Source organism: Chionomys nivalis, chromosome 3 (genome assembly GCF_950005125.1).
Source record: "Chionomys nivalis chromosome 3, mChiNiv1.1, whole genome shotgun sequence".
NCBI classification, from domain to species: Eukaryota; Metazoa; Chordata; class Mammalia; order Rodentia; family Cricetidae; genus Chionomys; species Chionomys nivalis.
The window spans coordinates 33,271,526-33,289,288 of NC_080088.1; the positions used below are offsets into that span (position 1 = coordinate 33,271,526).

The 17,763-nt window shown below is 35.7% G+C and overlaps 1 protein-coding gene across 2 annotated transcripts in view; it reads left to right on the forward strand.

The window, feature by feature from the left end:
- Epha3 (EPH receptor A3) overlaps nt 1–17,763 on the forward strand; it is a 306,637-nt gene that overhangs the window by 81,894 nt on the left and 206,980 nt on the right. For both annotated transcript variants that reach the window (XM_057763683.1, XM_057763684.1), the window contains exon 3: nt 3,236–3,896. In XM_057763683.1, coding sequence (XP_057619666.1) covers nt 3,236–3,896 — 661 coding nt within the window. The remainder of the gene's footprint in view (nt 1–3,235; nt 3,897–17,763) is intronic.

Below are 17,763 nucleotides of genomic sequence, written 5' to 3' on the forward strand. Positions count from 1 at the left end.
CTATACATTATATTTTCCTTTCCTAGGGAGATCTATTTGTCCTTTCTTAGACTTTTACTGTATACCCAACCTCTGTGGTTCTGCAGACTGTGGCTTGGATATCATTGACTTAACAGCTAATATCCACATATAAGTGAATATATATCACATCTGTCTTTCTGGGTCTAGGTTACCTCACTCAGTGTGATCTTTTCCAGTTTCATCTGTTTACCTGCAATTTTCATGATTTTATTGTTGTTTTTTTCAATGGCTGAGGAATATTCCATTATGCAATGTATCACATTTTCTTTGTCCATTTTTCTGTTCAGGGACATCTTGGTTGTTTCCAATTTTAGGCTATTATGAATACACCTGCAGTGAGCATAATTGAGTAACTGTTCTTGTGGTAGGGTCAAGTATCATTTGGGTGTGTGCCCAAGAGTGGGGATCTTGAGGTCAATACATTCCAATCTTTCTGAGGAACTACTACACTGATTCCCAACCTGGGTGAGAATGCTTACATACCCACCAGCAACAGATGAGTGTTTCCCTTATTGCAAATCCTTACCAAGATGAGCTGTCATGTGTTTTATTGACCCTGGCCTTTCTGAGAAGTGTAACATGAAATCTCAAAGTAATTTTGTTTGGGATGTCCCAGATGACTAAAGATTTTGAAAAGTTCTTTAAGTAGTTTCAGCAATTTCAGTTTCCTTTTGAAAATTCTGCTTATATCTGCATCACATTTTATTTTTAGTTGTTTACACATTTTGGATATAGCCCTGTATTGTATATGTAGTAGGGGAAAACTTTTTCCTATTCTGTAGGCATACACTTTGTCACAACAACAGTGTCCTTTGCCATACAGAGGCTCTTCATATTCATGAACTCCTATTTACTAATATTTGATCTTAGTGCCCGAGCTAATGGTGTTCTGTTCATAAAGTCTTCTCTTGTGCCAATGAGTTCAACGTTATTCCTACATTCTCTTTTTTCACGTCTAAAGTATCTGGTTTTATGTTGATGTCTTGTATCCATTGGAAGCTATGTTTTGTGCAGGATGATAAGTATGGACCTATAAAATTTTTCTACATGTAACCATTCAGTTTGAACAGCACCATTTGTTGAAAAAGTTGTCTTTTATCTGGTATGTGTTTCTGGATTCTTTAGCAAAAATCAGGCCCATTGGTATGTGGATTCATCCCAGAGTCTTCAGTTTAACTCCCCTGATCAACTTGTCTGTTTTTGTGCCAATGCCATGCCTTCACTTTTTGGCCAGAGTTACCCAAAGATATTTTAAATTATTAGAGGTTACTGTGAAAAGTGTTGCTCCCTGATTTCTTTCTGAGTCAGTTTGTCATTTGTTTATAGGCAGGCTGCTGATTCTTGGGAATTTTGTAAACAACTGCTATGTTTTAACTATATCAGTTGTAGGGTTTTCTGTTGAAATTTTTAGAGTAACCTATTAACATTATTGTATTATCTGAAAATAAGATACTTTGTGATTTCTTTTTATCCCCTTTATCTCCTTCAGTTTTCTTCTTGGAGTGAAATTTAAGAGTACAATTATAATGTGCAATGCAATGTTTGATCTTCAAAATTTAAAAATTGTTTAACATTTTTCTCATTCTGCAAACCAAATATGGAACTTTGCATATCATTGATAGTATTCTACCACTGCACCATATGCTTCACCCTAGTAATAATTTCTTATGGGCTCATGCTCATGAATGATACCCCCATATATTACAATTAGTTCATTCCCCAATAGTCATACAGTATTATAAATATGAATAACTCAAAATTTAGTAATTTCATTTTAGAAAAAATTCTAAATTTATCCACGAATGCTTGATGAATTAACTTGTGAATAAATGTGATGTTTAAAGTATAATATTTTTAGGAACAATAGGGTTATTAATGTGAAGGAGGAAGAAAAACATATTCCAATGTAATTGCACCATAAACAAGGGAATAAAGACCAGGAAATTTAACATGGCTCTTGAAAACAGTAAAATAGCTCTCATTGGAAAGAAGTTTCTATTCTCTATTTGAACTCTATAAAAATTAGCATGTAGATTGGGATCATTTTTGAAGAAACTAAAATTTCAAACTGAAGAGTTTAAATGTTTTTGCATAGGCACTGAAGAACCCTGGAAGACTTTGAATTAAAAAGCATCTTAGTAAAGGACTAATGTTCCCGAAAGGTCTGGGCAAAATTGTACATGAAAAAAAAAAGAAAATACGTAAACAGCAATAGAAGTTAGAGAGGCTGGCATGATAGTGTAACATGAGTAATGCAAGCAATATGGCATTGAAATAAGCTTCCCAACATTTATTCTGATGATCACAAAATATACTTCTTTACTGTTTTAAACTCTTGGAACTTTTTAAAAAATCTCTTTTATAGTCACAGAAGTTAATAATATAAATTTAACTAATATAATAACAACACATTAACTTTTCATAAAAGTCCAATATGGGAGCCAAGGCAGTAGAAACCATAACATTCACTATATGGCTATTTCTGTTTCACATATAATAACTGTTTGTTTTGGAGAAGCTGACATTTCCCCAACATGGCTCCACCAAAAAGACTGAGACTCTTTAAAAATGGTGTGCCTGAAGCTCCATGATGATGCTAACATGTAAAGTCTCTGAATTTTGCTGCATACAAAATTTACGTCAATATTGTTTAAGTTGTGAGAAAAACAACTAGTTTCAGGCACTGTTAGTTGTTGTTTTCTTTTAAAACAGACAGACAAAATACAGAATTGCTGCAAGTCTTTGACCTGACTCAGTTCACCATTCATTCCAGGTTTTCTTTTCTTTTTTTTTTTTTCCTGGAGGGACAGCCATGGGTGCTGGGAACCGAACTCTTATATTTTTGGTTGTGAGCCTAGCCTTTAATGGCTGAGCCATCCCTCCAGGCCTCATTCCAGGTTTTCGTACTCCAGTGTTTGTGCATAATGACCTGCCCAGTGGCCTTTTCTTCAATATCTAAAAACTTGCAGTGCAAGGCAAAGGTATTCACTCAATTATGAAACTTCTTTGTGGCATTGAATACACCAATAACCATACACTAGAAGGTTAGCAGTTTGTCCACAGATCTCTATAATGTGTGGCATGGAAGCCTTTGCTTGTTTATGCTGTTTTTTGTTTTTGTTAGTTAATTTACCTTGGCACTTTTGTCCTGTGTGTGTCATCACTACACTTACCTCACTAATTTTGCCTCTCTGTCTTTGCTTTGATTCTTCAGTGGGAAGAGATCAGTGGTGTTGATGAGCATTACACACCCATCAGGACTTACCAGGTGTGCAATGTCATGGATCACAGCCAAAATAATTGGCTGAGGACAAACTGGGTCCCAAGAAACTCAGCTCAGAAAATCTATGTGGAGCTCAAGTTCACACTACGGGACTGCAACAGCATTCCATTGGTTTTGGGGACTTGCAAGGAGACCTTTAACCTGTACTACATGGAGTCTGACGATGATCAGAGTGTGAAATTCCGCGAGCATCAATTTACAAAGATTGACACCATTGCAGCCGATGAAAGTTTCACCCAGATGGATCTTGGAGACCGCATTCTGAAACTCAATACTGAGATTAGAGAAGTGGGGCCGGTCAACAAAAAGGGGTTTTATTTGGCTTTTCAAGACGTTGGTGCTTGCGTTGCCTTGGTGTCTGTGAGAGTGTACTTCAAAAAGTGCCCGTTTACTGTGAAGAATCTGGCTATGTTTCCAGACACAGTACCCATGGACTCCCAGTCTTTGGTGGAGGTTAGGGGCTCTTGTGTCAATAATTCCAAGGAGGAGGATCCTCCCAGGATGTACTGCAGCACAGAGGGGGAATGGCTTGTACCCATCGGGAAGTGCACCTGCAACGCTGGTTATGAAGAACGAGGTTTCATATGCCAAGGTAAGAGCCTTCTTTCTTCTTTATAGTTGAATTTGTCTCCTGTGAGTTTATTATAAATTAATGAAAATAAATTAACCAAATCTGATCTCACTTGGCAGTACAACACAGCTCAGAATTATGAGTCGATTTATATGCTAAATTTATCCCATTTGATGTGTTGATTCATGGTCTCTTCTGAAATATTAATGGCTGTAACTCTGGGGTGATGAACTGCACCCTGGAGAGGTGTCATCTGTGCTACTTTTTTCATTGTATTTTACTTTTTTGAGTTAGTTGGGAGGATGCTCACATGCAATGGTGTATTTTGTAAAGGTATTAGGGCGGGTTGAAGAAGTGGTTTCTCCTTTTAACTTTTGGATCCTGGGCATCAAACTCAGGTAATCAGACTTGATATTAGGCACCTTTGCAGGCTGAGCCATCTTCCAGGCTTGAGGTTTGCTAACTAGTTTATGTTTGATGGTTGTGTGATAGTAGCAATTAAAGTGGAATACATCTGCCTTTTTTGACACTGAGGGCGGAAACATCTTTGGTACTCAGCTAATGTAATTATAACAATTAGAGTGATACTTATACCTAGCCCACTTATCTCAGTAATATTCTCTTAATATTTATAAAGTATGGCCTGTTATTCATAGTTAGTGGTAGTTGGCTACCAAGTGGATGTTTAAATGCTCTAAGAAAATAATTTTATTTAAAAATCCAAGGCCAGTGTATTTGTATTGGCTTATTATGGTGTACCTGTTTTTTATGTTTGTGTGTGTAGGGGAAGTGCTGTGGGCAGGGAAATAGGGCGAAACTGGGAGAAGCTGGGGAAGAAAAAATTCATTACTCAAAGTATTATAGGTATTTCCAAAGATGTATGCAATTTTTTATACTTTTAATATTATTAAGGATTTTGAATTTTTATCAGTTTGAGTATTACTTTTTAAGACTATGTATTTAATATAAAAATTACTTAAAATATCTATTTCATATAAATTATATTTATCAGACATGCAAGATTATAATCCTGTTACTTTCATTTTTTTGTTTTCAATTAGATAAGGTTTTTATATTTGATCATGCTGAAACTATCAATTATATTTGAATAGTACACCTATATGTGTGAATATTAGTGCACGGTCCTGTGGCTTTTCTTCATTTTCACACTTCTATTCACTGTTAGCCTCTGTCATGAGAACAGTCTGTTATTCTGCTGATGGACATTCAGTAGGAACAGTTGAGAAGTCCATGTAAAGAAAATGAACCACTCTTTATGGAGTTTGTCTTTTAATTCAATATGAACAGGCAACAGTATCTTTCCTTTGAATACAACATGGTTTGTAAAAACACATTAAATAAAGGACGAGCAGGGTAGCACAGTGAGTCGAATGCTGTCTGTGCATGCATGCAGACCCAATTTAGATCTCTGGCATTCACATAAAAGCCATATGTGGTGGTGTATTTTTCCTGCATGTATATCTACATATCACATGGATGACTGGTTCCCATAGATCTTAAGGTACTGGAGGTACAATTGTCTAATTGTGAGTAGGCATGGAGGTACTAGGACCTGAACCCTCGATTCTGGAAGAGCAGCCAGTGCTCTTCAATACTAGACCATCAATCTAGATACTTGGTTTTTTTGTTTGTTTGTTTTATTTTTTTTCTGAAATCCATCTTTCCTTTAAACCTCAGTGCCGTTAGTATTGAAATTGAGATAGGTAACCAGATAGGCTAGACTCAAAGGCTAAGGTTAGCCTAAATTGTTTTATCATTATTTTGTTTAATAGTGACAATGTGAAATACATGTGTACATGTTGTATGGTAGTAGTTTGAAGAAAATAAGATCTCAAAGAATTTAGACATCATTATCAAGAACCTATCATAAACCTTATAGGCACCTGTTTATTTCTGACATCTATTTTGTTTTCAGAATTTTAAGAAGGAACTTAACTTGAAAGGTTATTTTCAGGTTCTGTAAGATATGTCTGGATGTCAACTAAAATAATCTATATTTGTAAATTATTAAGAATCTTACACTTGCAAACCAGTCTGAGAAATGTAATTCAATAACTGTTCCTCACAAACTATTAGTGCAAAATAATAATATGGCAGACACAGGAGAAATGCAGATGAATAAGTCATTGTGTCTACCTTCCAGGAGCTCAGAGTCTCCTCAGAATGACAGATTCGTAAATTAATGATTTTAATGGAAGACAGACCAATAAGTATTCTGTCCTGTGTGCAACAAGTTTTGTCTGTCTAGGAGAAGAGGAGATTAATATTCTAGACTTAAAAATTAATCTTGCCGGGCGGTGGTGGCGCACGCCTTTAATCCCAGCACTCGGGAGGCAGAGGCAGGAGGATCTCTGTGAGTTCGAGACCAGCCTGGTCTACAAGAGCTAGTTCCGGGACAGGCTCCAAAAACCACAGAGAAACCTTGTCTCGAAAAAAAAAAAAATTAATCTTAAAATTTCTAATTAATGAGATGGCTTTGTTTTGGCCGTAGAGGCATTTTTATTGTGCTTCCAAACATTTGGAATAGGAAGAAAATGAGGGGTTGTCCCTAATGACTCTCATATGTTCCAGAAGACAGAGTTCCTACTTATTGTTACATCATTATACTAAAATCCTAGACATATATAAAAAGCACATACAAAAACATACAGAAGTGTTTTTATATGAGTCTCTGCCACAGGGAAGCATCTAGAAAGATTTAGATTTCATTTATAGGCCATTTCCTAACATAACAAATCTAATATGCCAATTACTTTCCCAATCTAGATGGGTAATTAAGACACTTAATGTTCAGTGATCTGAATGGTGAGAATGTGACAACCTCTACTTGATAGGAAAATTACACTGACAACAAGGTTTTGTATTCAACAAACATATCCATCAGTTATCAAACAATGAATAGTAACAAAATGAACATTCTCCAGAGGCAAAAATTCTAAGTATGTAATGTACATCTATTTTTTATATTTATATTTATATAATAATACAATTTTCCTGTATTATTTTGACCATGGATTTAATTCATTATTTAATGAGTTATTAAGATGTGCTAAGTCCACTGCTGAACATTAGAATGAAATTCAAAAGACAAATATCATTATTAATGAGTTTATTACTTCACAAATGTATATGTTGGAGGTAGAGAGATGCTTCCATAATTAAGAATCCTTGCTGCTCTTGAGGAGTTTTGTTCCCAGTACCCATTTTGGACATCTTATAACCACTTGTAACTATAGCACCAAGGTATCCAATTTTGTCTTCTGGCCTCTGAATTCACTTATTCCAGGTGCGTGCGCGCGCGCACACACACACACACTCACATACAAATACACACAGAGATAAAGTCTTAAAATTAAATTATTTGTTTGTTTTTAAAAATTATTGAAAACGTCTATGAGAGAAAATAGAATGTCAGCTAAATTATTAAAGACATAAATAATAGTTCAATGCAAGGTAATCTGTAATCCCAGTACTCAGGAACTCAAAGCAGATTAATTGCTATAAATGTGAGGACAGCCAGAACTACAGCATGAACTTCAGGCAAGGCTGAACTATGGTATGAGATCCTTTCTCAAAACTCAAATGGTCAGTAAAAATAAACCAATTAAGAAAGAAATCTGGAAAATGAGCTAACGGTGCTACTGTGGAAATAGGTATTGGTGTGGGAGGATAGTCACATGACAGCCTCTCTGCAAGCCTCTCTTGCAGCCTCTCTTCAAGAAGATGCAGCTGATCTTCCTTCTCTATTTTTCCTTTAATTTAAACTAGATTCTTTATTCATATTTGATATCCTGGTTAAAGTTTTCCTTCTTCACTCCTCTCAGTTCCTCCCTACCTTGCCCCTTCCTGATCAACTCCCTTTCTGCCTCTCATTGGAAAAAAGCTTTCTTGTTTTGTATCCTGCTCTTGTTCCTTTGTTTGAGACCAAGAAATAAAATCCACGAAAACGGAGGAAATGGTGTGCCTTCATACTTCAAAGATTATTTAGAGGAAGAGAGTAAGATAAGAAAGAAATACTGACAATAAAACTTTTCAATAGTTGCTTGCTAAGAAAAGTAAGAAAACAGAAAATAAGTAGTCCGGAAGATAAAGGCCACTCAGTATAACCAGTGTGAGAGAAGATGCTTTATGAAGGATCAGCCTCAGCATAAACTGATGAGTAAGGCGAGGATGAGTATGGAGGTACGACGTCATGCATCACTTTGACTCTCTAGAAATTCCTCTAGCGTATCTCCTCTGTTTCATTCAGTCATGGCTCATATTTAACAAAAGAAATCAATATATTGCTTTTCATTCTCAATGTACGTAATGTAAGATTTATGTCTCTACATTCTAGAGCTAGGCTAGATTACTGCTTTCGTGCTAGGATGTTATCCTACTATGCACAAGGCTTTGGTTTTAAACCCCAGTACCACAAAATCCTACAAACAAATGAGTTAAAAAATGAAATGGAATAAATTTGAATACTCAAAAAATGATATAATTTTGTAAAGCAATATCATCTGTTTCCTTTCAGTACTTGGTTATTTCTTACATTTCAGCATAAACTTTCACCATTTTTGTTTCTTTTAAGAATTGGAGGTGTGGGGATTTTTCAACAATTCCAAGGAAACACCTTGATCTCCCTCCTCTTTAATCCCTGCTAATGAATTGTATTATCTACTTCAATATTATTTTCAAAAAATTAAATGACAATGTTAATGGATTTTTATATGATAAATTAATTGCATTTGTGACAGATAGCAGGAGGCTACTATAAATATTTCTGCTTATACAAAATTTGTTTAGACTTAGTGAACCAAATACCTTATTAATGTCACTGTGGAATCTGTTGCTCTGTGCTTTATCTGCACGTTAATTGTGGGATGTTAACTTTATTCCATGCTTTATTCCATTAGAAACTTAATAGAAAAGTGTGTTTGATATAATATTCCAAGACAGCCAGACTTTTTGATGACTGCTCAAAATTGTTTTCTTTACTGATGACTTAAGATTCCAGTTTTCCCTTGCCACTCTTTTCTGTGCCAGCTCAGAAACTTTTAGAGCAGCTGTCAGGTTTCAAGTACAGGGTGATTTAAGGATTCGTTTTGCTGATCAGAGGAAAAACAAAAGCAAAGATTCACTGGAATATTTTTAGGGCTTTTTGAGTCTGTGCACACAGCCATCGGCACTGTCTAAAACTTCGAAATGCTTTGATACTTGAATAAATTAAGAAAAAAGGCCTCCCCATAATTCCCAGAAAGGAATATCCTTGAGGAGAGAGACTATGAATATCTTTTCAACACTATGTTCCCAGAATCTAGCAGAGACTGAATGATTCTCAATTGCAAACTGATAGGATGAAAATAACTACGTGGTGTCTGTCAACTATGCATTCTTAGCATGTAAGTCATGAAGAGAGTCTAGTTCATATTATTTATCTTGAATCTTCTAGGTTTTTCACTAAACCATGCTAAAAAGATCATGGGTTTCATTTAGTTTGAAATGAGCATTTTGTCTAATAGGCCAGATACACATACAGCAAAATAGAGACTTACCTGGAGAGTCATTAAAAAGTAACAAATAGATGATTGAATAAATTACGTTATTTTCAATATTTTTCCATTGTGTGTATTTTGATGAATAAGTATCATTTTATTCTTTATAAAAAATAATCACTGCGAAATGTATGCCTATATATAGTGAAGAGCCAGTATCTTTTGAAAACTCTTAACTTTTGAAATTTTCATCCCTTTTGCTTGAACAGTTCCCACCTCCCGCAAAAATTCTACCTCTATTACTTTGAATTACACTATTTATAACTCAAGGTTTTATCTTGTATAATTCAAATATTTCCTGTGTTTAAGATGATAGCTCCCTACTTTTACTTTGCCTTTAATATTTAAGTATCCATAATCTTTAAAGTTAGTAAATTTATTTATTCGGGTAGTAACTAATAATATAAATAAGTTTTCAGATAAAAAATTAGACATATGTGTTATGACAGCTTTATAATAGCTATAACTTGATTAATTTAGGATCATATGTCTTCTCACAAATTTTATAACAAGCAATTGGAACATTAACTTGAAGCTCAAACTTCAGTGAGCCTCTCTTTGAGGCTCAGCTTGTATTTAACTGTTCTAGGTAGCAAATGGTTCTTGTCACTGGCAAGTGTGTGAGAAATGTTACTTTCTAATTTTTTGACAACTTTTCATCTACAAATGAAAAGACCTTGTGATGGCCACTGAAGATCTTACTCAGCTCACTAAATCATATCCAACAATATATTATAGATAAACGTCATTACTGTCTCCCGTCAGCATCCCTGAAATGTGGCAGCCTTCCTCTCTTCCTTGTTTCAATCACTTTCTGACTTAAATAAGATAACCTCATTTAATATTCTTTTTGTTATCTTTCAGTGACCTTGACAAAAGAAATATTATCAGTGAATTTATTTTCTTACATGTTTGTTTTCATCACTCCATTGTTCATCGTCTCTCAGACATCATGATTTTCCTTTCTGAAATGATTTCATTTTTCCGGGAAAGTAGCTCAGTGGTAGAGTGCTAGGCTGCTGTTGGCCTCACAGGTCCTGAGTTCAGCTCAGAGGAAAGCAGACAGAGGGAGGAAGAGGAAGAGATTCATTTTTAGTTCTATAAAACTTAGTCTACTTAATCTTGGATAATTTCTTTCTGCTGTTGCCTTTTAAAATATTTTTATGTATTCACTGAAAATTTCATACATATATAATATATCTAAATCATATTTACTTCCCTAATTTTTTCTCCTTCCCAACTTATTTCTTTACCATCTTCTTATCATTTTTCTCTTGTCAATTTTTCTCTTTCTTCCTAGAAACATCAATCACTTTGGGATTTTTTCATCTGCTAATTGACCTACTGCCTTTTTTACATAGCATAAGCTTTTTCAATGAATTGTTCCAAATATCCTATAAATTTATTGATGATTTTTTTCTATTGCCCATTCAGAAACAGAGATTTGAACTGATGTAAAACAATATAGTTTAAGAAACTAGTGAAGAAGTACAACAGTGTAATTAAATATGCTATATTGTGAAAGATAGTTTATCTTCAAAAACAAAAATCCTACATGTATAGTATGCTAATGTCCTAACAATTATTATTATTTTTTTAATTTTCGAGACAGGGTTTCTCCGTAGCTTTTGGTTCCTGACCTGGAACCAGCTCTTGTAGACCAGGTTGGCCTTGAACTCATAGAGATCTGCCTGCCTCTGCCTCCTGAATGCTGGGATTAAGGCGAACGCCACCACCGTCTGGCCTAACAATTATTTTGTAAAGGGTGCGTTGGACATACTGGCCTTGCTTTGAATAAGTCATGCAGATCAGAAATTAAGAAGGAAAGGAGATAAAGTAGATACGTGTTGAATGGACTGACTTATCTGTGAAGAATGGCTTGCCTTATTTTAGATATTCTATATATACAGTGAGAATTACTTATTCTGTAAATATTGTAAAGGTAGTGGAGAAGCAGAAAGTTGTAGAATGTATATGCCAAACAAGCTTATATGAATTACTATGTGACATTACTGAAAATATTCAATCAAATTTTGTCACTACACTAGCTAGACAGTAATTAAAGTAAAAACTTCAAATAAAGAGAAGGGAGTGTATTTGATTTGTGATTTCTTATGGTATCATGTTTCATTTTTTTAGTCTGGCTAAAGACAACCAGTATAAATTTCAACTATAGGGGTTCATGTTTAAGATATTAGAAAAATCTGTAAATTCATTCTTCTTTGTAGACTACAAATCATATTCTTAAAGCAGTCAGAGATAATTTAACTGCAAACATATGTAGAAATTCACAATCACGGATATACCTGGAAAGGGAAATCTCAATACAGCTATCCAAATACTCTATACTGACTCAGGGATTAGCAAGTAAAACTCAATAATCTTAAAATTCTCAAACAGTTCTACAAATGTTAGGAACATTGAACACAGCTCTTTTAAAATGTTTTTATTTATTCCTTTAGTCTCTCTAGTCTCTCTTTCCCTCACTCTCTCTCTTTTTCCCTCCGTCCCTCCCCCATCTCTCCCCTCTGTGTGTGTGTGTGTGAGTGTGTGCATGAGTGTGCAATGGTGTGCCCATGGAGGTCAGAGAACAAATTGCAGAAGTTGCTTCTCTCCTACCCTCAGATGGGTTCCAGAAGCAGAACTCAGGTCATCAGGCTTGGCAGAAATCATTTTCAATCACTGTGTTGTTATTTTGGGACAGGAGCTAGCCAGGCGGCTGGGAGCTGGGTGACAGGAAGCGGCCAGCAGCTCCCACAACAGAATGGCGTCCCACGTGGTAGCAGCAATTTCTCAGGTCTGCTCTGCTTGCTAGAGGCAAGCAAGCGCTGAGGCTTCCTGACTCAGCTTTAGCTGCAGAACCTTGCAGCTCTTTTAAGAGGTCCTGCCATGAAACACTTAAACGGTGTTGATGAAAAGCGGAACGCATACTTTTCAGTTTTCAGCTGTAGCAAGAAAAAAGCTGTGCCGTTTAAAAATGCCAGCTTTCTGGGCTGTCCTGCCAGGACAAACTCTGACTGTTTGAGGCAGGAGGGCTGACTACAGAGAGAGGACTTGAGTGTTGTCTGTTGCAGCTTGCTTGCTGGCAGGGACTTTGAAATGCCACACAATTGTGGTGATAAAAATGGCTCCAGCAGTACCTCTGCCATGAGGCTGGAAAGCTAAGGAATGGACTGGATCCAGCCACCAAAGCCACAGCTTTAATCCTACCCATATTGCTCAGTAATTTAAAGGCTCATGTGGTCAGAAAAAGAGAGATACAGTAAAGAGAGATTCAAAGACAAAGAAAACCTTTAAATGATTTACGGTGTGTTAAAATATATGCAGACTAAAAGTTAAAGTTTTTAAAGTAATAAACAAAAAAAAGGAAGAAAGAAAGTAGTTGATTGTGGTAGTACACACCTTTAATCCCAACACTTTGGAAACAGAGGGAGATTGACCTCTGTGACTTCAAGGTGTGGTAGCACGTGCCTTTAATCCCAATGCCTGGGAGGCAGAGACAGAAGGATCTCTGAGAGTTCAAGGACAGCCTGGTCTACAGAGTTATTCCAGGTCAAAGATATACAGAGAACCTGTCTCAAAAAGCAAAAAGTTAAAAGTAAAAATAAACGAAATAGAGGTTAAAACAAAGCTGCACAAAAATGGAAAATACACAGAGAATCTTGATACTTTATGCTATTATGCTCTCTTTGAATTGTTTGAATGCTGAGGAAGGAGCAACAGCTGCTATTTGTTTATAAATGCTACTGAACTAATCCAACATAGATATTATGAAAATACCTTGACTTCAGAATTTAGATCTAAGGATATGATACTTTGGAAAAGAGATTCTTCTTTTGTTTTCACAGACAATGACACCCTGTGGATTGCTTCCATCCCAATATGGTATGATAGACCACGCCCTCCCGAAAGGTTGCTGTGAACACCCTCAAAAAATTACTTTGCTCAACTGCCGACTGAGATGAACCTAGCAGATAGGTTATCCTATAAAAGACCTGAATAACAGTGCCCCATTCAGCAGGAAGCAGTTTGGAGAGAAATAACTGTGCCCATATTCCCAAATATTGTTTATAAATGTTCTTTTACATTTAAAAGGGGATATGATATAGGTATGAATAATTTGCATTGATAAGGATTTTGCTTTAGTGATTTAAATTTAAGGTCGATTTTGTTATATGTATATGTATTTCTGATATTGATTAAGGTATTGTGATTGTGTAGCTCATGTAAAAATGTTATGTATATAAGTTGTTAATGAATAGTTATCTATAATAGTCAAGTTTGTAGTCATGTTAGATTTTCTAGATGTACATAGATATATTTTAGATAGACATTCTTCATATCTTTCAAAGACTATGGAATATGCTATTTAATGTTTTAATAACTTAGGACTTTTCATGACAATGAGACACTCTGCTCCTGGCAGCACCAATCTACTTCAAGAAGATGGGCATCGAAGAGGATCCTTATGGAGTTTGATAGCCATTTGGGCAAGAAACTGCTCTTGCCTGGACTGTTGCATAAACTTTACACAAAGAACCCACAGAGAAAAGACTGCTGAATTTGCCTAAAGGTGAGATGATCTTTCGGGGTTCTTGATTCATGAAAGAGTTTGCGAGACATTCTGCAGGATACAGCAGATAGTGACTGAACTGTCTTTGAAATTTCCTGCTTCATGGAAATGTCTCTGGATACTATGGACCTGTAGGCCGAAGATGGATGCCCCAACGGTACAAAGGAACTTTGGGTGACTGTCCAGGCAGCGAGATGTCTCTGTGATTTCTAGAGTTTTGTAAGTTGCTTACTTCTCATTTACTCAGGTAATATTATATCCTTCTGGAGTCTTTGATGAAGTTGAAGAATAGATAGATAGTTATAGTTTTCCTTGTTATGATAAAGATAAAATAGATGTAAATATTGTAACTGTAGTTCTTACTTGATAACTGTTTTGTTATATGTAATTTTGCTGTTAAAGTTAAAGCCTTCCTTTTTTTGTTTAAACAGAAAAAGGGGAAATGATGGAGGAAGGTCATTGGCTAATAAGGAAACTGCCTTGGCCCATTTGATTGGCCAGCCTTTAGGTGGGTGGAGTAAACAGAACAGAATGCTGGGAGGAAGAGGAATTAAGCTCAGATGCAGGGCAGCTCTCCTGAGAGACAGATGCCATGCTCTCCTCTCCAGAGCAGATGCGATGAAGCTCCGACCCAGGATGGACGTAGGCTAGAATCTTCCTGGTAAGCGCACCTTGGGGTGCTACATACATTATTAGAAATGGGCTAGTCTAGGTGCCAGAGTTAGCCGAGAAGAGGCTAGATATAATGGGCCAAGCAGTGTTTAAAAGAATACAGTTTGTTTGTTGTTATTTCGGAGCATAAGCTAGCCAGGCGACCAGGAGCTGGGGTGGCAGGAACACAGCCCGCAGCTCCCACTACACCACATCTTGTCTTTTGTTGTTGTTGTTACATAACTGAGCCTGAAACTTCATGTAGGTCTCTCAGTATTCCTTGGGGAGCAAGCTACTATTCCCCATTTCAAAGGAGTAGAAATTGGAATCTGGAAAAAGTGTACAAATGTTTAAGATCACAGTTGGTAAATTACTGAATTTTGAACCTGAAAATAACACTGTGTTTCACCCTACTTCCTCCACCTTCCTACAGAAAGACAAGGAAGGTGAGTCACCTGGGGTTCTCCCACCTGAATCACAGGAGATGAGAAGCTAAGAGCTGGACACACTGCAAGCATTCTTCTTAATCTTCTGTCCATGATTTCCAATGATGTCCATTGTTTTTCTGAGACACATAAATGTATAGTCAACCCTGGTTTCAATGCCAAGATTGGGTGTTCCTTGGGCAACTGGATTGGCTCCATCAATTAAGGGAATGCTTATTGAATCCTTATTTTTCTTTCTTATAATCCCAAACAGAATTATACATGCTTTCATATGGTGAATATATATGTAGATAATGCCCTCAGAATGAGCTAATACTAGATTGATATTGTAAGGCTTTCATATTTTGGGTTTAAGGAACAATATATAATTGAATACTCTGAAAGAGAGCAATGCACTCAGCACTACACCAGACTACCATTGACATTTTTCACTTTACATATATCCTTTATTCTTCACCCTTTAAAATATATTTGTAACAATCTACCCCAGTCTTTGAGAACCTCATCTTAAGTATGAAAAGTATAATTACACTTAAGTTTCCATAATCACTAACATAAATGTCATTGATCCTCAACAAAAAATCTTATAAGGTAAACATCATTAACCATATTTTGTCAGAGCAGGCCTAAGAAATAGGACTTACTAATTTGTATTTTGGAAATTTAGATGTGGCTCTGAAGCCCAACACTTTCAGTCATTTAATAAATGAATATTTTTTATTTAATATTTTTTCCAAGTCACCATAATGTGAAAAATTTCAAGTTCTTGCTATCAAAATGCATACAACCTATATTGGTTAAGAGTTAAGAAACAAAAATACATTTACTAATGGTTAGTTAAGGAGACCAGAGCTTCACATTCATTAACACTAACCCTTTTCTTCAATATGCAATTAAGTAAGACAACAACACAAGAAGATTTTCACAGGGTATAGTCTGGCTTTTAGTTTCTGGGCATGTGGAACTGAGTCACGCCTCTAATTACCTCTGCTTCTATTTCCATTGCCCCTGCTGTTGCTGAGGACATGATTGATGGGAGATGGTGGTGAACGAAGAACCAGCATTCAGTAAGACACTCGCTATGTGCCCAGTGTTTATGCCTGCACAATATGTCTCATTATGAGCTTGACAGATCTCCAAGTGGCAGATTGGGAATGGGTTTTAGAGATGGCTGACATATCTGTTACAGACTTTGTAATTTCTTTAAGCACATAAATACCATTTTATTGAAGAAATGTGACATGCAGGTAGATATGTACACATGTGTATACATCCAAATTGGTATATAATATACATCTATCACATAGTATATATACAGTTTTATAATTTAGGTTTACATATTAAATATATCCTCTACATATATTTACTTATTACTATATACTTGGTATATATACATGTTAGGTCATTAAATGTATTTTTATCAACATTCTTTAAAGTCTTAATTTTTAACAAATCTATATTAGAACATCGGACTGAACTTCAGATAGTATTATGCTTATTTATCTATTTTTCTATTGTTTTGTCTTAGTTTTTGGATGAAGCATCATCCAAGCCCCAGTTAAACTAATGCACATTGTTTCCAAAATTTGCTAGGAGAGCACATACTGTTAATTCTCTGCAGTTTCTAGGTATACCAGTGTCACTCAACATACACATACTTCTCCAAGTTATTAGTAAAGATGCCTCCTGATAGGATCACATGCAGCTACCTTTTGAAATATGTTGGATCACAAACTTCTCTGTTTATTTGAAAACTGTCCCAAACTCTTCAATTTTCCAGAAGTTGAAGGTGGATTATTGACATTTTCTTTAAAAAGACCAAAACTATTTTAAATGTCAATATCAAAAAAGGATGTGATTCTTAAAGATTTGACTCTTTGTGGTTATACTTTCATGTTGAGAAAACACTGCTTCAAATTCAAGTTTGGGTCATGCTGGTGGGTGGTGTAATGGAGGCGTTGCTGCTTCAGTGAGATGCTGCATGGAAATAAGAAGCTGGAAATAAAGGCTGGCTCTGCCCTTCATAAGACTGACAGTTATTAGTGATGAAAAGGAAATGAAAACATTCATTGACTTGCTCTTTATTAAGCACAGTAGGTAAAGCAGATGAACACTTGAGTTCACTGAGCTGCCATCCAGAAATTTACACATCCCTCTTACTGGCTAGTGGCCAAGGACATGCTGTAAACTCTATGGGAGGGTCACAATTTCGCAGAACTTGTTGGATCTGGTGGGAAAAGATACTTTCTATGCATTCTCCAGTAATAAAGACATCCTCAGAAGGGTTCATGGTTGTACTCTTGTTTGCAGGACTAAAGATATATCAGAAGAGAATACAAGGTAATCTAAAGATCCCTCTGGATAGAATAATGGTGTCCTGAATTTATATTTTGCTATGTTGTTTACATTAATTCATTAAAAATTTTATAATTATAGATACACTTGTTGTCATTGTGTTTGCATTTCTGTACCTAGACTATTTTGTAAGAATCCAAAGGAAACCTTTTAACATTTTACAAATATATGGTTAGAAATGTGATTCTAAATATAAATGCTTTTTAAGATAAAAACACAATCTGCTATTGTTACGGATTTCACTGATTCTGAGTCTGGGCCTTTATTCCATGATACGGTTTTAGAACAAAATTTTGAATCTGTAC